Source organism: Falco naumanni, chromosome 6 (assembly GCF_017639655.2).
Source record: "Falco naumanni isolate bFalNau1 chromosome 6, bFalNau1.pat, whole genome shotgun sequence".
NCBI classification, from domain to species: domain Eukaryota; kingdom Metazoa; phylum Chordata; class Aves; order Falconiformes; family Falconidae; genus Falco; species Falco naumanni.
Window position 1 is genome coordinate 62,189,548 of NC_054059.1, and position 17,915 is coordinate 62,207,462.

General features: G+C 38.9%; 1 protein-coding gene across 5 annotated transcripts in view; it reads right to left on the minus strand.

The window, feature by feature from the left end:
* DSE (dermatan sulfate epimerase) overlaps positions 1 to 17,915 on the minus strand; it is a 37,136-nt gene continuing 19,221 nt past the window's right edge. For 3 of the 5 annotated variants that reach the window (XM_040598592.1, XM_040598593.1, XM_040598594.1), the window contains 4 exons: positions 10,897 to 11,150; positions 6,906 to 7,145; positions 5,235 to 5,442; positions 1 to 3,024 (listed from right to left, as the gene is read on the minus strand). In XM_040598592.1, coding sequence (XP_040454526.1) covers positions 1,260 to 3,024; positions 5,235 to 5,442; positions 6,906 to 7,145; positions 10,897 to 11,150 — 2,467 coding nt within the window. In that variant the 3' untranslated portion in view covers positions 1 to 1,259. Of the gene's footprint in view, positions 3,025 to 5,234; positions 5,443 to 6,905; positions 7,146 to 10,896; positions 11,151 to 17,915 lie in introns of those variants that run through there. The other 2 variants (XM_040598591.1, XM_040598595.1) reach the window with 2 other exon arrangements.

Sequence of the window (17,915 nt, forward strand, 5' to 3'; positions counted from 1 at the left end):
GACAATTACAATGTTTTTATTTAGCAAATGTACTGGAAGAATTGTTTTTCTGTGAAGACGTACAGATATGCCCCAATTCCACAAAGCTTCCATTCTCTCAAATAGCTACGATTTTTTGAAATCAGTTTAATGAACAGAAGGGGATATATGTGGAGATGTCAAACTTATTTGTGTTATAAACCACATGATTCCATTTACCACTAATCCCCAAATAATTGACCCGGGGCCACCAAGAGCTTGCAGAACCCTTGCTGGTGCTTTATAGAGAACAGGCTGCTCACACAATTTAACTGTCCTCTGTTTCTAGCCATGTGAACAGAAAAAAAGACATTAAATACTTCCTTAATGCCTCTTTTTTCATACCAGCAATTGCTAAGGTTACCACACAATTGCTTTGGTTTTTCGTTTGTATTTTTACAATTGCATATGGCAGGGCAGTGATCTAGGACATTATTTCTCTACTAAGCTGTGCTTCAAACTATAGAAAACTCCACCTTGTAAAACTGAGACCAGACCCTACAGCATCCATCCTTCTACAGTCTACATTTGACTGAAAGATAAAGGATTATTTTTCCTGAGAATTTTGTTCCTTTATACTTTGAGTTAGCCCCATATTTGCCTTCTGCTACTGCCTACTAGGCACTGTGCCTCTCACTTGGCAAGTACTGACATGACTGCCATTTCGCACTGTGCCAGACTGTAAAGCACGGAAGAGACGACATGATGTAAGGGTCTGCAATAATTATACAGGAGTGTCCCACACTGAAGCTTTCTTTGGTTTGGCAGAGAGAAAGGAAGTGTACTGCTAAGATCTGCCTTGCATACTTGTGTTTGAATGTTCTTTTCTTAAGAGAATGTCCAGAGACATCCATAGCAGCCTGAAATGAAAACTCACTAAATGCAAACCCAGTTCTGTATAAAAAAGAAAGCCCTTAGAAACAAATCTATTAAGAGGGCTCTTCTCACCAAAAATTAATTACAACTTTACATTACTGAACTCTGATGAACAAAGCATAACATTCCCTCAGATGTGAGGCCCAACTCAAAACACAAAGGAGGAGTACTTATTAAGTACTTAGTTTTCCGAGATAATTAATTGCTTGCCCTATTCTTACATCCCTTCTGGTCTGAAACCAATCCTTCCCCAGCTGTTTTTGGAATGTTTCAGAAAAAAGAAGATAAATTTTGGCCCTATTAGGGTTAATGCTTTTGCATAGACATATATGACCATAAACTGGTCGACTAGTAGAGGTCTCCTGCTAACATTGTGACTGAGAACAGGAAGAATACAGCCACAATAATATACAGCTGTCTACTAAAAGTATTGCATACAGACATCTTTGGCCATGCAGTCTCTTTGCCTTCTGGAAATACGTGAGCTGCATTGCTAACATGACAAAAAAAATAGCAATGTTGAGAATTAGAAAGAGGCGGGTATAAGAAGCTGATATTGATGGGGCACTACTTCGAGCAGTTGTCACCATCTGTGCCAGCCCTGATCGGCCTTTGACTGAGACCCCAGTTTTGTGCTTCACATAAGTGATATCTGCGAAATCCAGAAGATCTTTCATTTCCTCATCTTCATCTACAGGCAACTCTTTTTGTGCTTGAGTCTGTGCCTTTTGTCGCACTTTTCTTTCATTTACCTCAATTTGTGCAAAAATGTCAGGAACGGCATCAACAAATTTGTAGCCTTTGGCTACCTTTCTGTTTTTCTTTGCTCTGCCGTGCTGCTGCTGCTGCTGCCTCTGTGAGATTGCAAATATCCTGTCAATGGCCTCCTCTGTCTGTCTCTTATCTGAAAACCTCAGCAGGCGCTCAGCAGTCTTCCTAAAGCTAGCTGTGTTGCGTACACGAGACAAAATCTGCTTCTCAAGATGCTGGAAAACAGGCTTAAAATGCTGCAGGTTCCTCTCCACGATCCCTACGTAGTCCTTCACTTCTGGCACTGTGAAGCTTCTAATGGCAGAAGCTCTGTCAAAGACAATTTTTTGGCGGTCTGCAATTACCTGTGCAAAGGCAGAGCGGGACCCATCCTCAATGGGCCACAGGTACACCGCGTAGGCATGCTCACTGGTGGTAACGAAAACATCCAGCTGCGGAGAATCTCCGCGGACGGTGAAGCTCTGCACATCGACGGAGGGCCCGATGAAAAGGTAAATGGCCCTCGTGACGGGGTGCCGCAGGAGGGTGGTTACATTCACGTAGTTTGTTCCATTGTACGGGTAGCCCCGGGGATACATCCTTGAGGCGATGGTAGCTTTCTCGCTGTGGCCAGTGTCATCCATCCAGTACATCTTATATATCCCATCACGGTGCCTAATAAAGGCCCCATGGACATCATCAACAACTGTTTCTTCAAAAGGCACATCCACATTGTGGAAGAAACTGGTCGCTGCCTCCAGGGGGCTGTCATCTTCTAGATGGATTTGGTCCACTAGCAAGAGAAGCTGGGGGTGGAGAAGTATGAGGTTTCTTTGCAATTTTCTCAGCTTCAGTTTAGGATTATACGCTCCCACTCCTTCTCCCCTGATAAAAACCACCCCACTTCTCTCCATGGCGGCAACCACTCGTCCCTGACAGTCACCAGCCAAGTCATGTTTATATTTAAGCCACTTCGAGGAACAGTCTTCTGTAACCTGCCCTTCCCATGGGGAGAAGCAGCTCTTGGCCACGGCAGGGGAAAACATCAACACATTATTAAAAAAAGTATATTTTGGCCCATATAGAGCTTCTGTTATGAAAGGTACGCCGTTGGGAGCAAACGTAAAGGAGTTCTGGTCCGGGTGTTCGTGGCCAGCATTAAAGTTCCTCCACCCCTTGATCCACTCTTTGTACTTGTTCTTATGAACAATATCATATATTGCACGTCCTCCCAGCTTTCCTGACTTGAAGGAAAGGAAAGGCCTGTTGATTTCAGCTGGCAAAGCACTTCCATAGGTTACCACTCCCCAGTCCTCAAAATAATGCAGCTTAGGAATCCCATAGTCTGGCGGAGGTACAGAGCGCAAACTTGCATCATACCTGCCAAAAAGATCGAGAAAATGGGTTTAAAAATCACTCGACTGATTCCATTATCAGCACCTGTACAAAACTCCAAAACTGATGCAATATTTACATCAAGGAGCAAGCTATATAAAGCTCACACGTGTGCTTCCTGACTGAACTAATCATACAGTTCTAATGATACTTATCATACAAATCCCTCTACAATTTTTTTTGGTGCGCTTTTTATAGAATAATAGCTGAAAGCATCTGCTACGCATTTAAAACCAGTAATCCTTCTGCGGTCAAGAAAGTAAGAGTACCACTAATTTCAAACTATCCACCTTTTCTCTTATATCATAAAGCTACTGACTGCAACATAAATCTCTAAAAAAGGCACATTAGGACCAGGCTGTAGACACGGTCTGTTTTGCACTAGACATCAACATCAGCACCTATTACTAACTTCTTAAGCAAGAGAAGCAGAGTATCGGTTTTGCTAACTGATGATTATAGAAGTCTGGAGTCTCCAAACAGAATTAGCAATTAACTAAAAACTAATAAAAAGGCATTTTGAAGGATAATTTTTTATGATTTAGATCACTTAGTGTATGTTAGTTTCCTTCTGCAACTAGGTCGAAGAAAAAAATTGCATGGCTTTCTTATATAAATTGTAAGATGCAAGACATTCAGTTTACAAAGAGGTCTTCATTCCAGAAAAAGTCACAATGCTTATAATTTTTGTTTTATTTGACCTACAGATCTTGAAAGAAAAAAGATCCCAAAACAACCATGGAAAACAAAAACCTAACCTTCTGGCATTTTATTTAAGCAACCAAATAAACAAAGCCATCATTAAGCCCAGTCGTATTTCTGTTAGATAGTTCCTCATCAGATTTATTCTCTATAGCTAGCCAGGAGCCTCTGTCAAGCCCTAGCAGGGGTCCTCAAACTACGGCCCGCGGGCTGGATACGGCCCCCAGGGTCCTCAATCCGGCCCCCGGTATTTACAGACCCCCCCGCCCCCCCCCACCGGGGGTTGGGGGGAAACCAAGCAGCCGCAGATGACTGCCTGCCACTGCATCCGCGCCGGCCCCCTGGTTAAAAAAAGCTTGAGGACCTCTGAGCTAGACAATCACAGCTCATGTCCTGCAGAGGGCTTTGGGTAATTCCAACCAGCGCCAGAAGCCTGCTCTGTATCTGGTGGTCCTTGATGGAGATTCCCCTAAAAGCAGACCTTTTCCCTGAGACGGTAATGCAAGTGGACATGTTCATCAGAAGAGCAACACTGCAGCACAGGGAAAAGGCAACTGTTGGAATAGTCAGGTAATTTGATTTTTTTTTCTTTTTTACTCAGGTGCTCTTAAAAATTTCTTTCCCTTTGACATTGAAAATAATTTCCTAAGTATGAATTCTCAATATTTCCATGGAGATGCAGGAGTAAAGAATGATGGAATGGGGTTGTAGAGAAGAGATTCTGTATGTTGCAAATAACAAGATGAAGGCTGCTTGGAGCCCAATAAACATGCATTCTAATGTGCATATCAAAAATGTAAAACAATATATATTCAATAATACTTTTCTTCTAAGAGAGAGAAACTGAGTGACACTGATTCCTTGAAAATGTACTTGTTCTCTCCTCTGACTGAGGGAATTTATATGGATATCTAAAGCCTCTTGGGTCTTTTCATTTATTACCCCTAGAAGACTGACATACAAGTTAGCAGAGCTATAAATTACATGGAAGATATGGATCCAGTCATCTATCATGATATTTTTCCTAAGCATAACTTGCAAATTAGTGGGCAAAAAGAATAGTAGCCTTACCACTTACATTACTTTAGATTTTAAAAGAAAGTTTATATTATTACTTACAGCTTTTAAAAGAAAAAATTTTCTTTATTATTAAAGAACACAACAGGATTAAAACCCATTCAATGGACCAAATAAACCAAAGAATACAGGCAGGCAAAATTTCTGTTCTTTTGGAACTGCTTGTATTCTGTACAAGCAATAGACAATGGAAACAAAATGCAAAAGCAGATATAGAGCAAGACCACATGTTCTCTACAGCAACACATACTGTGCATCTATGCTAAGTGAAGAAGTTCTTCTGAGACTAAGGACTCTCTGGGTCACACATGGCCAGCCTAATCTTGGCTTCTACAGTACAAATCTAAGATAATGAATTACCACTAAGAGCAAACAGCTGTCAGGTTCCTTTTGAGCCCACTCATTCCCTTTCATACCAGAGAAATTCAGTGTGGAGAGTGCACCACCTCTGCCCTTTGGATGGTGTTCCTGGGCCCTCCACCACTCTGTTCCTTCTGATCTGCTCTGCCAACCAGTTCCCACTGCCGTTGCGCATGACAAATTTGTCAAGAAACACCAGCTGGCTCTCTGGCCCGTAGAACCAGTTATAGTTGGAATCCGCGATGGCCACAGTTCTCTGAAACCCTTGGGAAAAAGTGCAAAGGAATGTAAGAAAGAACAAATAAACATACAAAGATGTGTTTGTAGAGCATCACGGTGAAACCAAGGGGTACAAACAGAAGCAGCCTTTTCAGATGTTTATAGACCTAGTTGTAAATGAGCCATAAACAGGTTGCACAGGAGCTGTTCCCTTCTGCTGTAGCTAACTTGAATACCCACCTTTCTTCCTTGGTGTTGGGCTACAAAGTACTACAAAAAATGTAAGAAGCAACATCCCATCCACTGCCTTTTCTCACTCAAATTTGGCAAAGGTAACTTTCTGTTTACTGCTCTCACTTTTCCTATGTCAATCCAAACTCTCCAAAGCAAGAAACAGAGGTGTCTCAAGGAAAAAAAAAAAAAGCTTCATCCTGAAACAGCTAGCATGAGTTCACTTTGCTCTTAGGACCCTCTCCACAGTAGATGCCTGCAGTCTCACGTGGAGTCAATGCAATTCCTTATGTGCCTGTGCTGCCATGCCAAAGCTGTGCTCAGCCACTGTTACATACACAGCTAGATCTGGGGTTCTTACAGCCATTAAAGTTATCACGGTCTTTTTAAGCAGAAATTTGGACAACGTAAGCTCCTAGTTGATTGTCCTGCAAATAACCAACACTGAAATCTTGCAAGGCTTCCTGAAACTCAATCTCTTCTGAAGGCTAGGAGGAGTCAGCAATATTTATTAACTTATAACTGGTTTCATATTTGTACATCTCCATCTTTTAGTCACAACTAGGGCTTCAAATCAGAGATGCTAAAACACACTACAAGACAGCAGAGAGATCCAGCAAGAGAACAGAGACATTAAAAGTCTTCAAAATAGACCCATTGGTGATGTCAGATTAACTCTCACATTGACAAAACAAAATGGTTCATGTACCCCTGGACCATAGAAAGAAACCTATCATTTGTGTCAATGACATTTTCTACAAGAAAAATATTTTTATTAAAATGGTATAAAAATCGATTTTACTGTTTTGTGGAAAACTGGTGATCATGTAAAACTTTCCTACGCTTTACTGATGCTTTTACCCTAGCTTCATCATTTTCTCTTCCTTTTACCTAATCTTCTGGTGTGATAATTTCTGGCAAAGGAAAATATCAATAGGAATCTTGAAGAATATTATTTTTCAAACAGACAACCCCAGAGACAGGTCTGTTTCAAACTCAAAAATCCAGAAATAAAATTCTGAAGCATTGCTTTTTCTCCCAAATGATGTTTCTATCTTTTCACTGATTTTAAAAGCCGCAGTTTAATATTGATCTTTAATAAGCAGTGTTAAACAAGGATGTCATTGTTTTGATGGATGACATAGATGAAATCTGAGGAAAAGGTTATTTTAAAAACCCCAAGTACAATGTTATTTTAAAAAGGCCTATTTCAAGCACAAAATTTACTGCTGCTTCAAAAGTTAAAAGATTCACCTTCATTCACCCAAAGGACCTACCTGGCAGGACAGTCCTGTACATAAATGCAAAGTGCTGCTTGAGCCAGGGATGGCTGAAGTGATTGATATCAAAGTGCCTTTGGACAAGAAACACGTACTGAAACAGCGATCTGGTTGTGTAGCTGCCATAAGCTACGCCTTCATAGAGGGAGCCATCTGTGACCTCCTGCAGCAGGACTACTGACTTCTCCATGATTGCCAACACTTGCTTGGTCCACAAGTAAGCTTCTTGAAGGTAGCCTGAAAGAAAAAGGTGTTGGGAAATCTAATTACACCACCATGGATCTTAGAGTATGTCATCTGTACTCCCACAATGGTATCCTTTACAGCATGGAATCTGCAATCCAGAGCTCTATAATACAACCTAGGGCTGCAGCATCCCTGTAGTTCTAGGGTGTTAAATAAAACACTGTATTTAAACACAGCAAAGCAAGGTCACCTGAGCAGGGAAAATCCTATCAACCACCTTTCGCTGATAATGTGGGATTATGCTTTCCATCTTAAAGGGAAATTTCTTTAATGCATTCTGGATATGCAAAAAAGGAAGAGCCCAGTCAAGACTATTCTATTTCAAATTAAAGCCCTATGAAAACAAATTTAGGTCCCCACTAGAGGGCTCCAATAATGCAAATATTCTAATCAGTCATTTTTCACTGGCTTGATCACCAGCATGGTCAGGAGATCCTCAGAGCTTAAAAATACAAAGAAATTGACGTTTGAGCTGCAGTTAACTGATACTCTAATTCATGCTCTAATTTAAGAGATGCTCTGTTCTACTTACACTTTCAGTTTGTTGTACGACCTGAAGGGTTATCCAAATAGAAGTTAATTTGGGAAAGTTTTGCATGGTTAATTCCAAATGCAGATTCTTTAATTCCAGAATAAAGGTAACCTTTCAGCTAGGATAACTTTCAGCCTCCACATATAACAAGCCCTAAACAGTTGTATTTCTTCTAAAGAAAAGACTTTCAGACATCTTACTATTTTTGTGCACTCTATGAAAATCAAGAACTGGGAAAAGGTTGTGAGAAGACCTTCTCAGGGCTTGTCTGCCTTTACTAAGGAACAAAGACAAGCACAAGAGCCTCAGCACTGCACTTACGTATTGCAGAAGTCAGCGTGTGGATCCCAGCAGAGGAAAGGCTATGTGCCTTCTCTTACTTTCTTTTGGATTCACTGGCAAGAGAGGCAGGACTAACAGAGAACAATTGCCTCGTGTGTGTATATGGCAGCTTAGTGTCCACTCAACTCAAAGTGTCTGGACACAGCTTTTATCAGACTTATTTCCAGACTTATTACAGACTTATAGCAGAGCTCAGCTGGCATGCATTACACCCCATTACGTGGGAAGCAGTGCCTGCTGAATGAAATGCATGTGCCAGGCTAAGGGAGTATGATCTGCCTTTCAAACCCGTTACTGAGACTGCTTCACTTCATTGCCACAGTTGCAGAGTGACGAGCAATTCAGACATCCTACTAGTCAAGGCTACTCAGTTAACAGAGAGAAAAAAAATTGCAATGTCTAAATTAAACTAACATGATGCTTTTATCTGCTGGCTGAAGAGACAACTACGATGGGGAAAACCTGAGCAACAGGGGCAGGTGGTGCTACTTACTTCCACTTACTTTACTTACAGCTGTCTTGACACTGCTTCATTACTCTGATGGGATTTGGCAGCACAGCAGTATGTCCGAGTAAAATCCCAAATGCTTCCACTGTTCCCTCTCCTAACAGGCACAATAGCTAACTTTTGACTACTGCACTAGCAAGAATGGTATTTTCCATGGTTCAGCATAGTGCATTTATCATTGTAATGCACATATGTTCTGTTTACTTAGTGTACATCTATGCTATAACCCTATACTTGTAGTATATTAAAGAATAATATATTAGAATGAAAAAACAGTAAGAGACTCAACACTCTGTCTGGCTACACAACAAAACAGAACAAATCTCACCTAAAATTAGCAGTATCTATATCAAGTTAGGTGTTACTGAACTTTCTTTTTTGAATATCTGTTTACCTTAACTACAAAGACTTCAATATATGTGTGTGCCTAGAATTCATTTCAGTTAGTTTCATTTGTCAGTCCTATGACAATGTTTACATGTTTTTAAGCTGGCTATTTTGTCTCTGCATGCTTCAATAGCTGAATTGTGTTTAAAATAATCAGCTAGAATTTAAACCTTTGGGGTGAAAGGTATACACTGGGATACAACACCATTTGCAATTGCTGTGATCTGATACAGGAAGAATAGCATGTTCATTCACTTTCTTCCTCCTGCCTCCCTTTTTTTTTCTCGTTCAGAAAAAGTCTTTTGTCTTGGAATGAAATTTTTTTAAAAAACTTCTTTTTGATTTTAGACCAACAGAAAAGCTTATTTTAAATTTCCATTTTTTAAAAATAAAGTTGCTCTATATTGAAAACAACTGAGTTTTCAGTTAGAAATACACAGTCTGTTCTGACCTATTTTCATTTGAAAATATCATCACTATTTTCAAATTGTTCAAATGTTGCTGAATTTCCCCCCCTCCCTTTTTTTTTTAATTTTTTCCAAAGTTCCCACCAACCTTTGGTGAAAGAAATATTGCCCAACTTTGTGATGTTACCATTGTTTGGCACAAAGCATTCCTATGGTCTATACTCTAATGAAAAGCAGAGTCATCTTGCAAACTGCCAGCTTTCTGCACCAACAGAGGTTTGGGGCAGGATGGAATTACAAGGAATTTAGCAAAACCCACTGAATAAACATGGTCCGAGTCTTCCATTTGCAGAAGACAAGATAGCAGGAATGGGAGCAGCTTCCACACATACTCTTGCTGCTTTTCAGTATATGCACATCAGTGAATTAGCTTGCTTTGACAAACACTTAACAAAAAGATGCCCCCTCAAACAGAGTAGGTGCCACAGTTTTTTGGCACAATTCTGTGGGCATCTGAAAGCTCCAACGATGTGCAGATGTGCCTTTGCTTGGCAGAGCTGAACAGCTTGGCAACACCATCAGCATCTATAAACTATTTTCCTTAACTTGCAGCAAGTAGTTCCATAGGGCATCACGTTTTCAAAATACTTCTAGCACATATTAAATAATCACTTGATAAAATACTGACGCATTCTTATAAAAGCAGGAGCTGGCTCCATGAGTTCCACCTCTCAGCTGAAGTACCACTGGGCTTTAAAGTCAGGATATCTCATCTGCTCTCCCTCTGACTCTGTGACTTGCATTCTTGTTTACACTGTGCAGCACTCAGGAGAAGAGGGACAGCCCCCAGTCAGAGCAGCCAAAAGCAAACTGGTAAGGTTATTCACCTGGGAACTGGCAAGGCTGGGTTTAAGTCCTGGAGCAAAAAAGGAAATGACACCTGGCACAGACACCTCTTGGATGAAGGCTGTGGGGCACAAGGGCATAGTTCAGAGGGAGAAAGTTAAAGCCCTACTCATCTCCATAGAAAAAGATGCTGGAAAGAAAGGTCCTGAGCTGTGGCCTTGGGGTGGATAAAAGTTACACCTTTGCGGCTCCCTCAGGGAGACAAGCTGTGTATGAAATTCCAGGTTATCCTGTTGTCTAGCACCCAGCTCACAGCGTGGGATGTTTCTGACTATTGACCTTCTCAGTGTGTTGCTTAAGGAGACCAAATGCATCACTCTTTACCGATAATCTATCCTGAAAGACTGTCTGTAAATCTGGACTGGACAGACTATACACGAGGGGATTTTTAACTCTTATAAACAGTGAGGTAAGAATTTCAGAATCACTTAGAGAATCGAATTTATATACATGGGTACATATACATATACATTATACTTCGTGCATCTGCTCACAGACTTTTGTTCTTCTCAGTAAACTGAATTTTTCTAAGCAACCAAAGAGCAAACCCCATACTGCTGTACTCTTGGAAGTATTTCCATCTGTTCCTGAGCTTTGCTGCATAAACAGCTGATTGAGTTGATACACTTCAGAAAAACATTGCTATAGTTTAGGACATACCTTGATTCATCAGAACCAGGCTTCCAGCCAGCAGGGCCACACAGTTGGTAGGCTGGTGGTTGTGGAGGTACTGGAAGCCCCATCCACGTCTGTATGATGTTTCGTACATATATCCTGAGGCATTGGCAATGACCTCAAGAAATCTCTCCTGTTGAGTCTTGCTAAGGTAGCTGTACAAGAAGTCATACGCAGTGGCAAAACCAACTAAGGAGTGAGCAAGAGGGACCTCATCCCATGGGGCATCCTTCACTAACCTGTCAATAAAAAATACGCCAATTAATTGAGTTTCACCTACTTATTTTCTCCATTACTGTACTGAGGTGTGTATGTCTTATGCCTCTGAAGTTAGGCAATTCATGTTTAATTTTAACACAGTAGTAAGCTACTTACCAAGTCTCTGAGACCATTTTTTTTCTTTCCTAAGTAGGGACAACATTAAGCTTCAAAGCTCATTAATTTTATTAGATTAAGTTGTTAAACATTAAAACAGTGCTTGCAATATTCTGTGTTTCCCTAAGAGAAACAGATATAGAGAATATTGATTGTAAAGAAATTGAATCTATTTATCTGAAGCAATGTTCACATCATTTTTGCGAGAAAGTACTATCTCAGAGTTTACACTCCTCTAAAATTCTGTAACAACTTTCTTCTTTTCTGAAGGAGCCAAATGTTGATAAATTTCTGGTGGCTATGCAACTGAAGTTGTCTTTAAAGAAAGTGTAATAAAACACACTATGTTGCTTCTTCATTTCCCAAATGCATTCAATAGAAGTAGAAATGATTAAATTTACTTTCATGAGTACAATTCAAATTAACATACTTAATAGCATTAAAAAATAAAATAGAGGTAAAATGATGCCACTAATCAAAATTAATGTCTAGGAACTACCTGCTTGTACCCAATGATTACACTGAACTTAGCAAAATAGTAGATTTGTACCAAGATAATTCATAATGGAGGTGGAGGTATTGTAGAACAAATATTTCTCTTAAATAAAGCATATATTGTGAATCAAACACTTTAGTTTTGCAGTACTGACAGTACTTTCTGGCCACAGTTCTAAAGAAAAGGAAATGTGAAGGAATATATGATGAAAAAAAGTCTTTGATAAACTGCACAGTCAGTTGCTTTCATGGTTATCTTATTTCCCTTTCTTTGCAATATATTTTTAATTACAGAAATTAATTTTAAATTGTTGAGATGAGAGAATATCCTACTGCAATCAATAGGAATTGTGTTGTGCTCCTGAAGATGTGCACCTTCTAGCTTCAACTATTCTATGACTCTACAAATATAATTTAATCTTAATTTGTGTAAGCAATAGTGTGAGCTGATAAGAAAATATACCAAAAGTGCAAGATTTAAAAAAAATCTTCATTCTGCTATAGGAGCATTTATTTGCATTCAAAATGCATGAATGAACCACACAGAAATTATGACCAACAGCCTAGGGCACTGCAACTATGGTAGAACACAACACGTACAAGTGAGAAAAACGACGTTTGATTTTTATTTCAGTATATCTAACACTATTGGAAGAACTCAAATGAACTTGGCACATTCATATCTGTAAAGAAGGAAAGCCTCTTTAGCCTTTTTGATTAGCTGAATTTCTAACAGTTTTAAGTGTTCACCTCAGCTTCAATCCCATCTTCCACTGAGTGAAGTTATACATTCATTTTTGCTTTTTTTAAATGAAATCTTTAAATACATGAATTTACTCAGCATTGAGCAGCAGGATTTGATCTGGGGTTTTACTGGACTACGTTATTTTATTTACACTATTTTGTTTCTTGGTTAACTGGCAGGCATTGACAGAAAACCATGAACAACATTAAGACTGACAGCTATGAGTGTGGTAATAAAAAACTGTTAAAGCATGAGGAAAAAAAATTCTAGAAATTTACTACTTGTCTTCTCCACATCCACATCCACCTGCTATTCTCTGTGATCAATGTCAAGAACATTTCTCTGTTGTTTTTTTCCTGGTTCAAACACTAAACTTATTAGTGAAGACTTCCAGCCAGGTGTAGTAAAATTTCTTATTTATGTTTTCACTTAATTGTTATGCAAAAAAATTACAGACCTTTACGCCAAAACATTTACATGTTTTTTGTACATGCTCACTCTTTCTGTATTTCCAATAAACTGGGAGAAAATGTAGCTGAACTGGGTAAGCAACTATTCTGACTCTCCAGATTTATTTATACTGTGTTACTGAGGCACAAAAATTGAAAATCTGAGTTAACTGGTTATTTGTCAACCACAATTAATTCTCTCCATCTCTATTTCTGCTTTTTCATTTTTCTTTATAATTGAAAAAGCTCTTAAAATGTTTAGTCCTACATATAAAAGTAAAGTTATATTCTATGCTGGTTATATGCAACACCCTGGCACTGTGCTTGGGTATTGGAAATCATTTGACATGTGAACATACCTTTGACCAGCTAGATCATGAATCCTAATTTCCAAATTATTTTTGATTTTGCTTTTTACTAAACTTTTTGGACATTCAGAAACCAGAGTTCAAATATGTACAGGAATTATCCTTTTAAACACCTCTGCCTGGAACAATTAAAAAGTAATTGAGGCTAAGCCATACATTAGGGGGGAAGAAAAGAACAATGAAAGAATCTGAGTTAATTGAAAACATTTAATTCAAAGTTCAGTATCCTTATAACAACATACAAATTGCTAATTAGAATATGCTTAAAGCTATTTAATGATCTTTACCTGGACTTCATCTTAAATGGGATTTGACAGTGGAACTGATGGATTGCAACTTTCATTATTAAGCTGTATGCTAACTTTATGTTTGGTTTCAAATGCGATGCTGCATCAAATTCTATAGTATAAAAGTGTGTATTAGTCTCTGTGGCACCATTTCTGACAAAATAGAAAGCACTCTTCTACACGGGAAGTGCTAAACGAATCATTTATAACTGCATTTAAGCTGTTGATTTCTTCAGCAAAAAAAAGACAACACCTTTCAGTGTAAAATATGTTATGTTAGGCATCCTAAGCCTACTTACTGGCACGGTTACCCACCTTGGGTTAGACAAAGTAATTCTGTCCTAACTTCCTTCAAATTGCAATTCTGTATAGTAAGGCTCATCTAGAATTTAACAGAGGAGATGCACACAAGTAATACAGAAAATTAAAGATGATGATTTAAAGACCCTCATTTCTAAACATACAAAACCACAGTCAACATCTGTTCTTAAAATTAAGCTCTCCTGAAGTAACAACTCTTTAGCTGATACGAATCAGTGCACCTCCATTAACTGAATTTCACTTGAACCAAGCAATGTACAAACAACAATGTGGAACATGAGTCACAAGAAGAATGGACAACTAGCAATGCTTTTTGTATCTGAATTATACTCTCATTTTTCAAATGGATCTCCAGTGTCAGATCTGGTAAACAACCTGGCTGATAAACTGCGGGAAAGCATGGTACCACAGGCCTGCACTGAATGTATTACGTGAAAAAAAGAGCTTTCAGGGCTATCAATTAGCTACTCTGGCTCTGAAATATTAAAGAAAAGTTGTGTGTATTTATACAAATAAAGATTGGTAAAAACATGCCAATGCTTTGCACTGGAAAACAGTTATTTTCTACGCCTCTTAGGACGAAAACTTAACATCAGACAGTATGAACCCCAGGTTAGCAATTAACTGTGTCTGGAGACAGCAAGTAACGTTTACCTCAATGCTGCACTCTTCGGTGTTTTAAAGGTGTAAGATGCTACAGAACAAGAATCCAAAGTAAATAGAAATACCTATAATGGATTCTTTAGTGCAGAGCAACTACTTAGTTGCAAACAAACACTTAGCAAAGGAAACTGTTCCAAAAATTCTAAAACATACTTCAAAGTAACAGCTAAACCATAAATGCATCCCTACAGATAGTACAAAAAAAAATATATATTTTTTTCCCACACTTATACAGCTATACATGTATTTGGAAGAAGTACCTATATGGAAACTTGAGGTGGTTTATAAAAGAGCAAAAAGTGCTGAACATGTTTGCTGCCTAATGATCAAACTCCATAAACATCCAAAGCCATATGCATCATTCTGCACAAAGAACTGCTGTCTGGGCAAATGCTGTGAACAGCACTGGACAAATACATGCTTGGAGTGTTCTTTTAAGTTCTCTCCATCTGTGTCATACAAAATATTTTTGTTACTTCATTACAAACATTTTGAGTTTGATATAAATCCTCCATGAAGAAACTGGAGAAATAAAGAGATCGTGGATAAGGCTGGTATTATGGATAAGTAGTATGGTTTTCCTACATGTTGAGAATTTCAGCATGGTGCGATGTGGTCATCCATTTTAGATTTACCACCTTCTACAATGAACAATGAATCCGAAGGTGAGGTTAAGACCCCGTTCTTCAGTCATCAATTTGTGATGTCAAGAACTATCATGCATGCACTGCATTGTCCAAAGCTAAGAGTGTACATACCACCTTCACTAAATGTGGTCCTGTGCTCTGAGTAAGTATAGCAATTGTATAGAATTTTGGATGAGAAATAAAAATCAGTATTAACAACAAGAAAAATTGTGGTAAGATTACCACAACTTCTCTATTTCACGACAATATTCCTAATGCTATTAATGTCTCTTCTCTCAGTAGCAATGGTTTTCTGTATTTTCCCCTAATTTCTTTCTATTAATAACTATTTCCTTATTGTAACCAGAATTATTAGCACTTCCCTAAGAAATACAATAAGGAAAAAAACCACTGTCTGCCCACTTCAAGGCAGGATTCAAGTCAAACTCTCCTGCTTAAGTGAGTTCCCTAATCATGGCCTGTGGGATATTTAGAATCACCTTTCCCTCACTTTGTATCCAGTTTTTAAAACCAAATGGAAATACATAGGAGAATAACACTCTCTAACCTGACAAACAGAATACCTTCCCAGGCAGTGTCAGATCTGATTTCTGGCCTCTGTGTCAGTAAGTAGTATGGCATCGCTGCGCACAAAATGAAGCATTAAGCACATCCTGACACATATATTACACAAGTAATCCACATCCTGAAGTTTAACGCTCCAGCGTTTCCCGTGACAAATTACTTACTGCGGAGTAACTCTTGGAGGTTGAGGGCAGATTAAGCTCATGATTGAAGGAAGCATGCTGGCACTCCTCCTCAGTCAGCACTCAGCCTCTCACCCTCACTAGGCAGATGCAAAGTCAGTCAGGGCTCCCTTCTGAAGGCTTACAGGTGAAAATTGGTCCAAGGACAGCCCTCTACTGCATTTCAATGCAATCTACCTTAGACATGGTAGCTAGCTAACAGCATGATTGAGTTTAATGCACATTAAATGTCAAGTGTGGATGCAAACGTGGTGTGTAATGGGGGCAATTGACCTCTTGATCCTGAAATCAACTGTGTAATTGTACAGTCTTCCCAATGCCAATGGCAATGCCCTGGCACTCCACAGACCCTTGTTATTGTTCTCACCCACTTCTGGGGGAAAGAGATACAGCTTTAAACCTCCCGTCAGGCAAAGGAGAGAAGTATTCTTCCAGGGCCAGAGGGAGTATACATACCAAGAGGGAGTATTACCTGCCAAGGGGAATAAGACCACCAACGTTTGTTTTATAAACTAGACTCGATTTCCAGTATTTTTCTTACAGAAGCCTCCAAAACAAAATATTTTCTTGTGCTCAAATGGAGTATTTTCTTCACTAACGGAAGAATAGCTTCCAATTTTTGTTTTGGAAAGAAAAAAGAAAAATCCTTGAAAAAATCTGTTTCATCCAAACCAACCTCTCAGCTTTCACCCTTTTCACGTTTTTCTGGTTGGCTGCCAAAACAAAACCCCCGGTATCTGCACAACCTAAGTGCTCAGTGATCTGCAACAACCAAAATGTTAAGAACAAGAAACGTCCTTGAAAAATTGATGATTTATATTTCCAGTGTCTAAGGTAAAACATGGCAAGTTTACCCCTATCTCTTTACCAGTTGTGCTTTAGCAGCAACCACTGACAAGCTTGTGTTCATTGCAGCTTGGTTCACAGGAATACAGGGAAAGGAGTGGTTAAATATAAATGGCCACATTCATTTTACGGAAAAAAAGAGGCAATGTGTAGACAAAGTTTTCAGAAGTGCTAAGAGCTTACTATAAAAGCAGGGCTGTCCTGCTTAGGCGTTGACGAGACAACTAAAACTTTACTCCTTCGGAAATCTTCATCTACTTTCTATCTTCTGTTCTCTGTTCCTCCACAGGTCTATAATCATCTTTCTGCAGCTTCTAAAGCTTTTTTCAGATCCTCTTCTCTTGTATTTAGCTTTGATCACAAGAGGGTCCTTTTCACACTGGGCTTGCTCTTGGTTATCAATCATGATCCTTCTGTGCTGGCATTAATAAACAAGAACTGAGTCTGTTTTAGTAGTTCTCAGTGCCATATTAAGCAGACACTGAAATTTAATTATGTTATTATTTCAACAGATTACCTCTAGCTCTTGTAGCAAATTTTTATACCAGGCATGCCACAAAGCGAGCTCCCTGTAGCACCACAGAACTTTAGTGCCAATTTATCTCCCAGAGATCCTATCCATGAAAAAAAAAAGTATAACAGAAACTCTTCAGAATCCAGCTAGCCATTGAATTTCAGAGTCATGCACAGCTTCTATTTTTAAATGCCGCATATGAAAAAGATAAAAACAGCATGAGGGTTTGATATTTCACTTACTAAAATAATATATATTCCAGATACCAAATTCATCCTCCTAGCCTTCCTTTTCTTCCTCCTTGTAGGAGACTATCTCAGCATCCCCCAAGCTTCTTTTATACTAACTGCTATGCTGCACTCTTATAAAACCCTCCTAAGTTTTCTTTGAGTGTGACTGCTGGTTGATTATTGGGAGTCAAACAGATGGTCTAAATTTGTAGTGTCAGCATGGAGACTTGCTTTATTTCAACCCGGCACATGTGAATTTATTTTAGTTATGCATTTATCTACACATTATATTTTTGTATTTTTACTTTGTATTCCGTA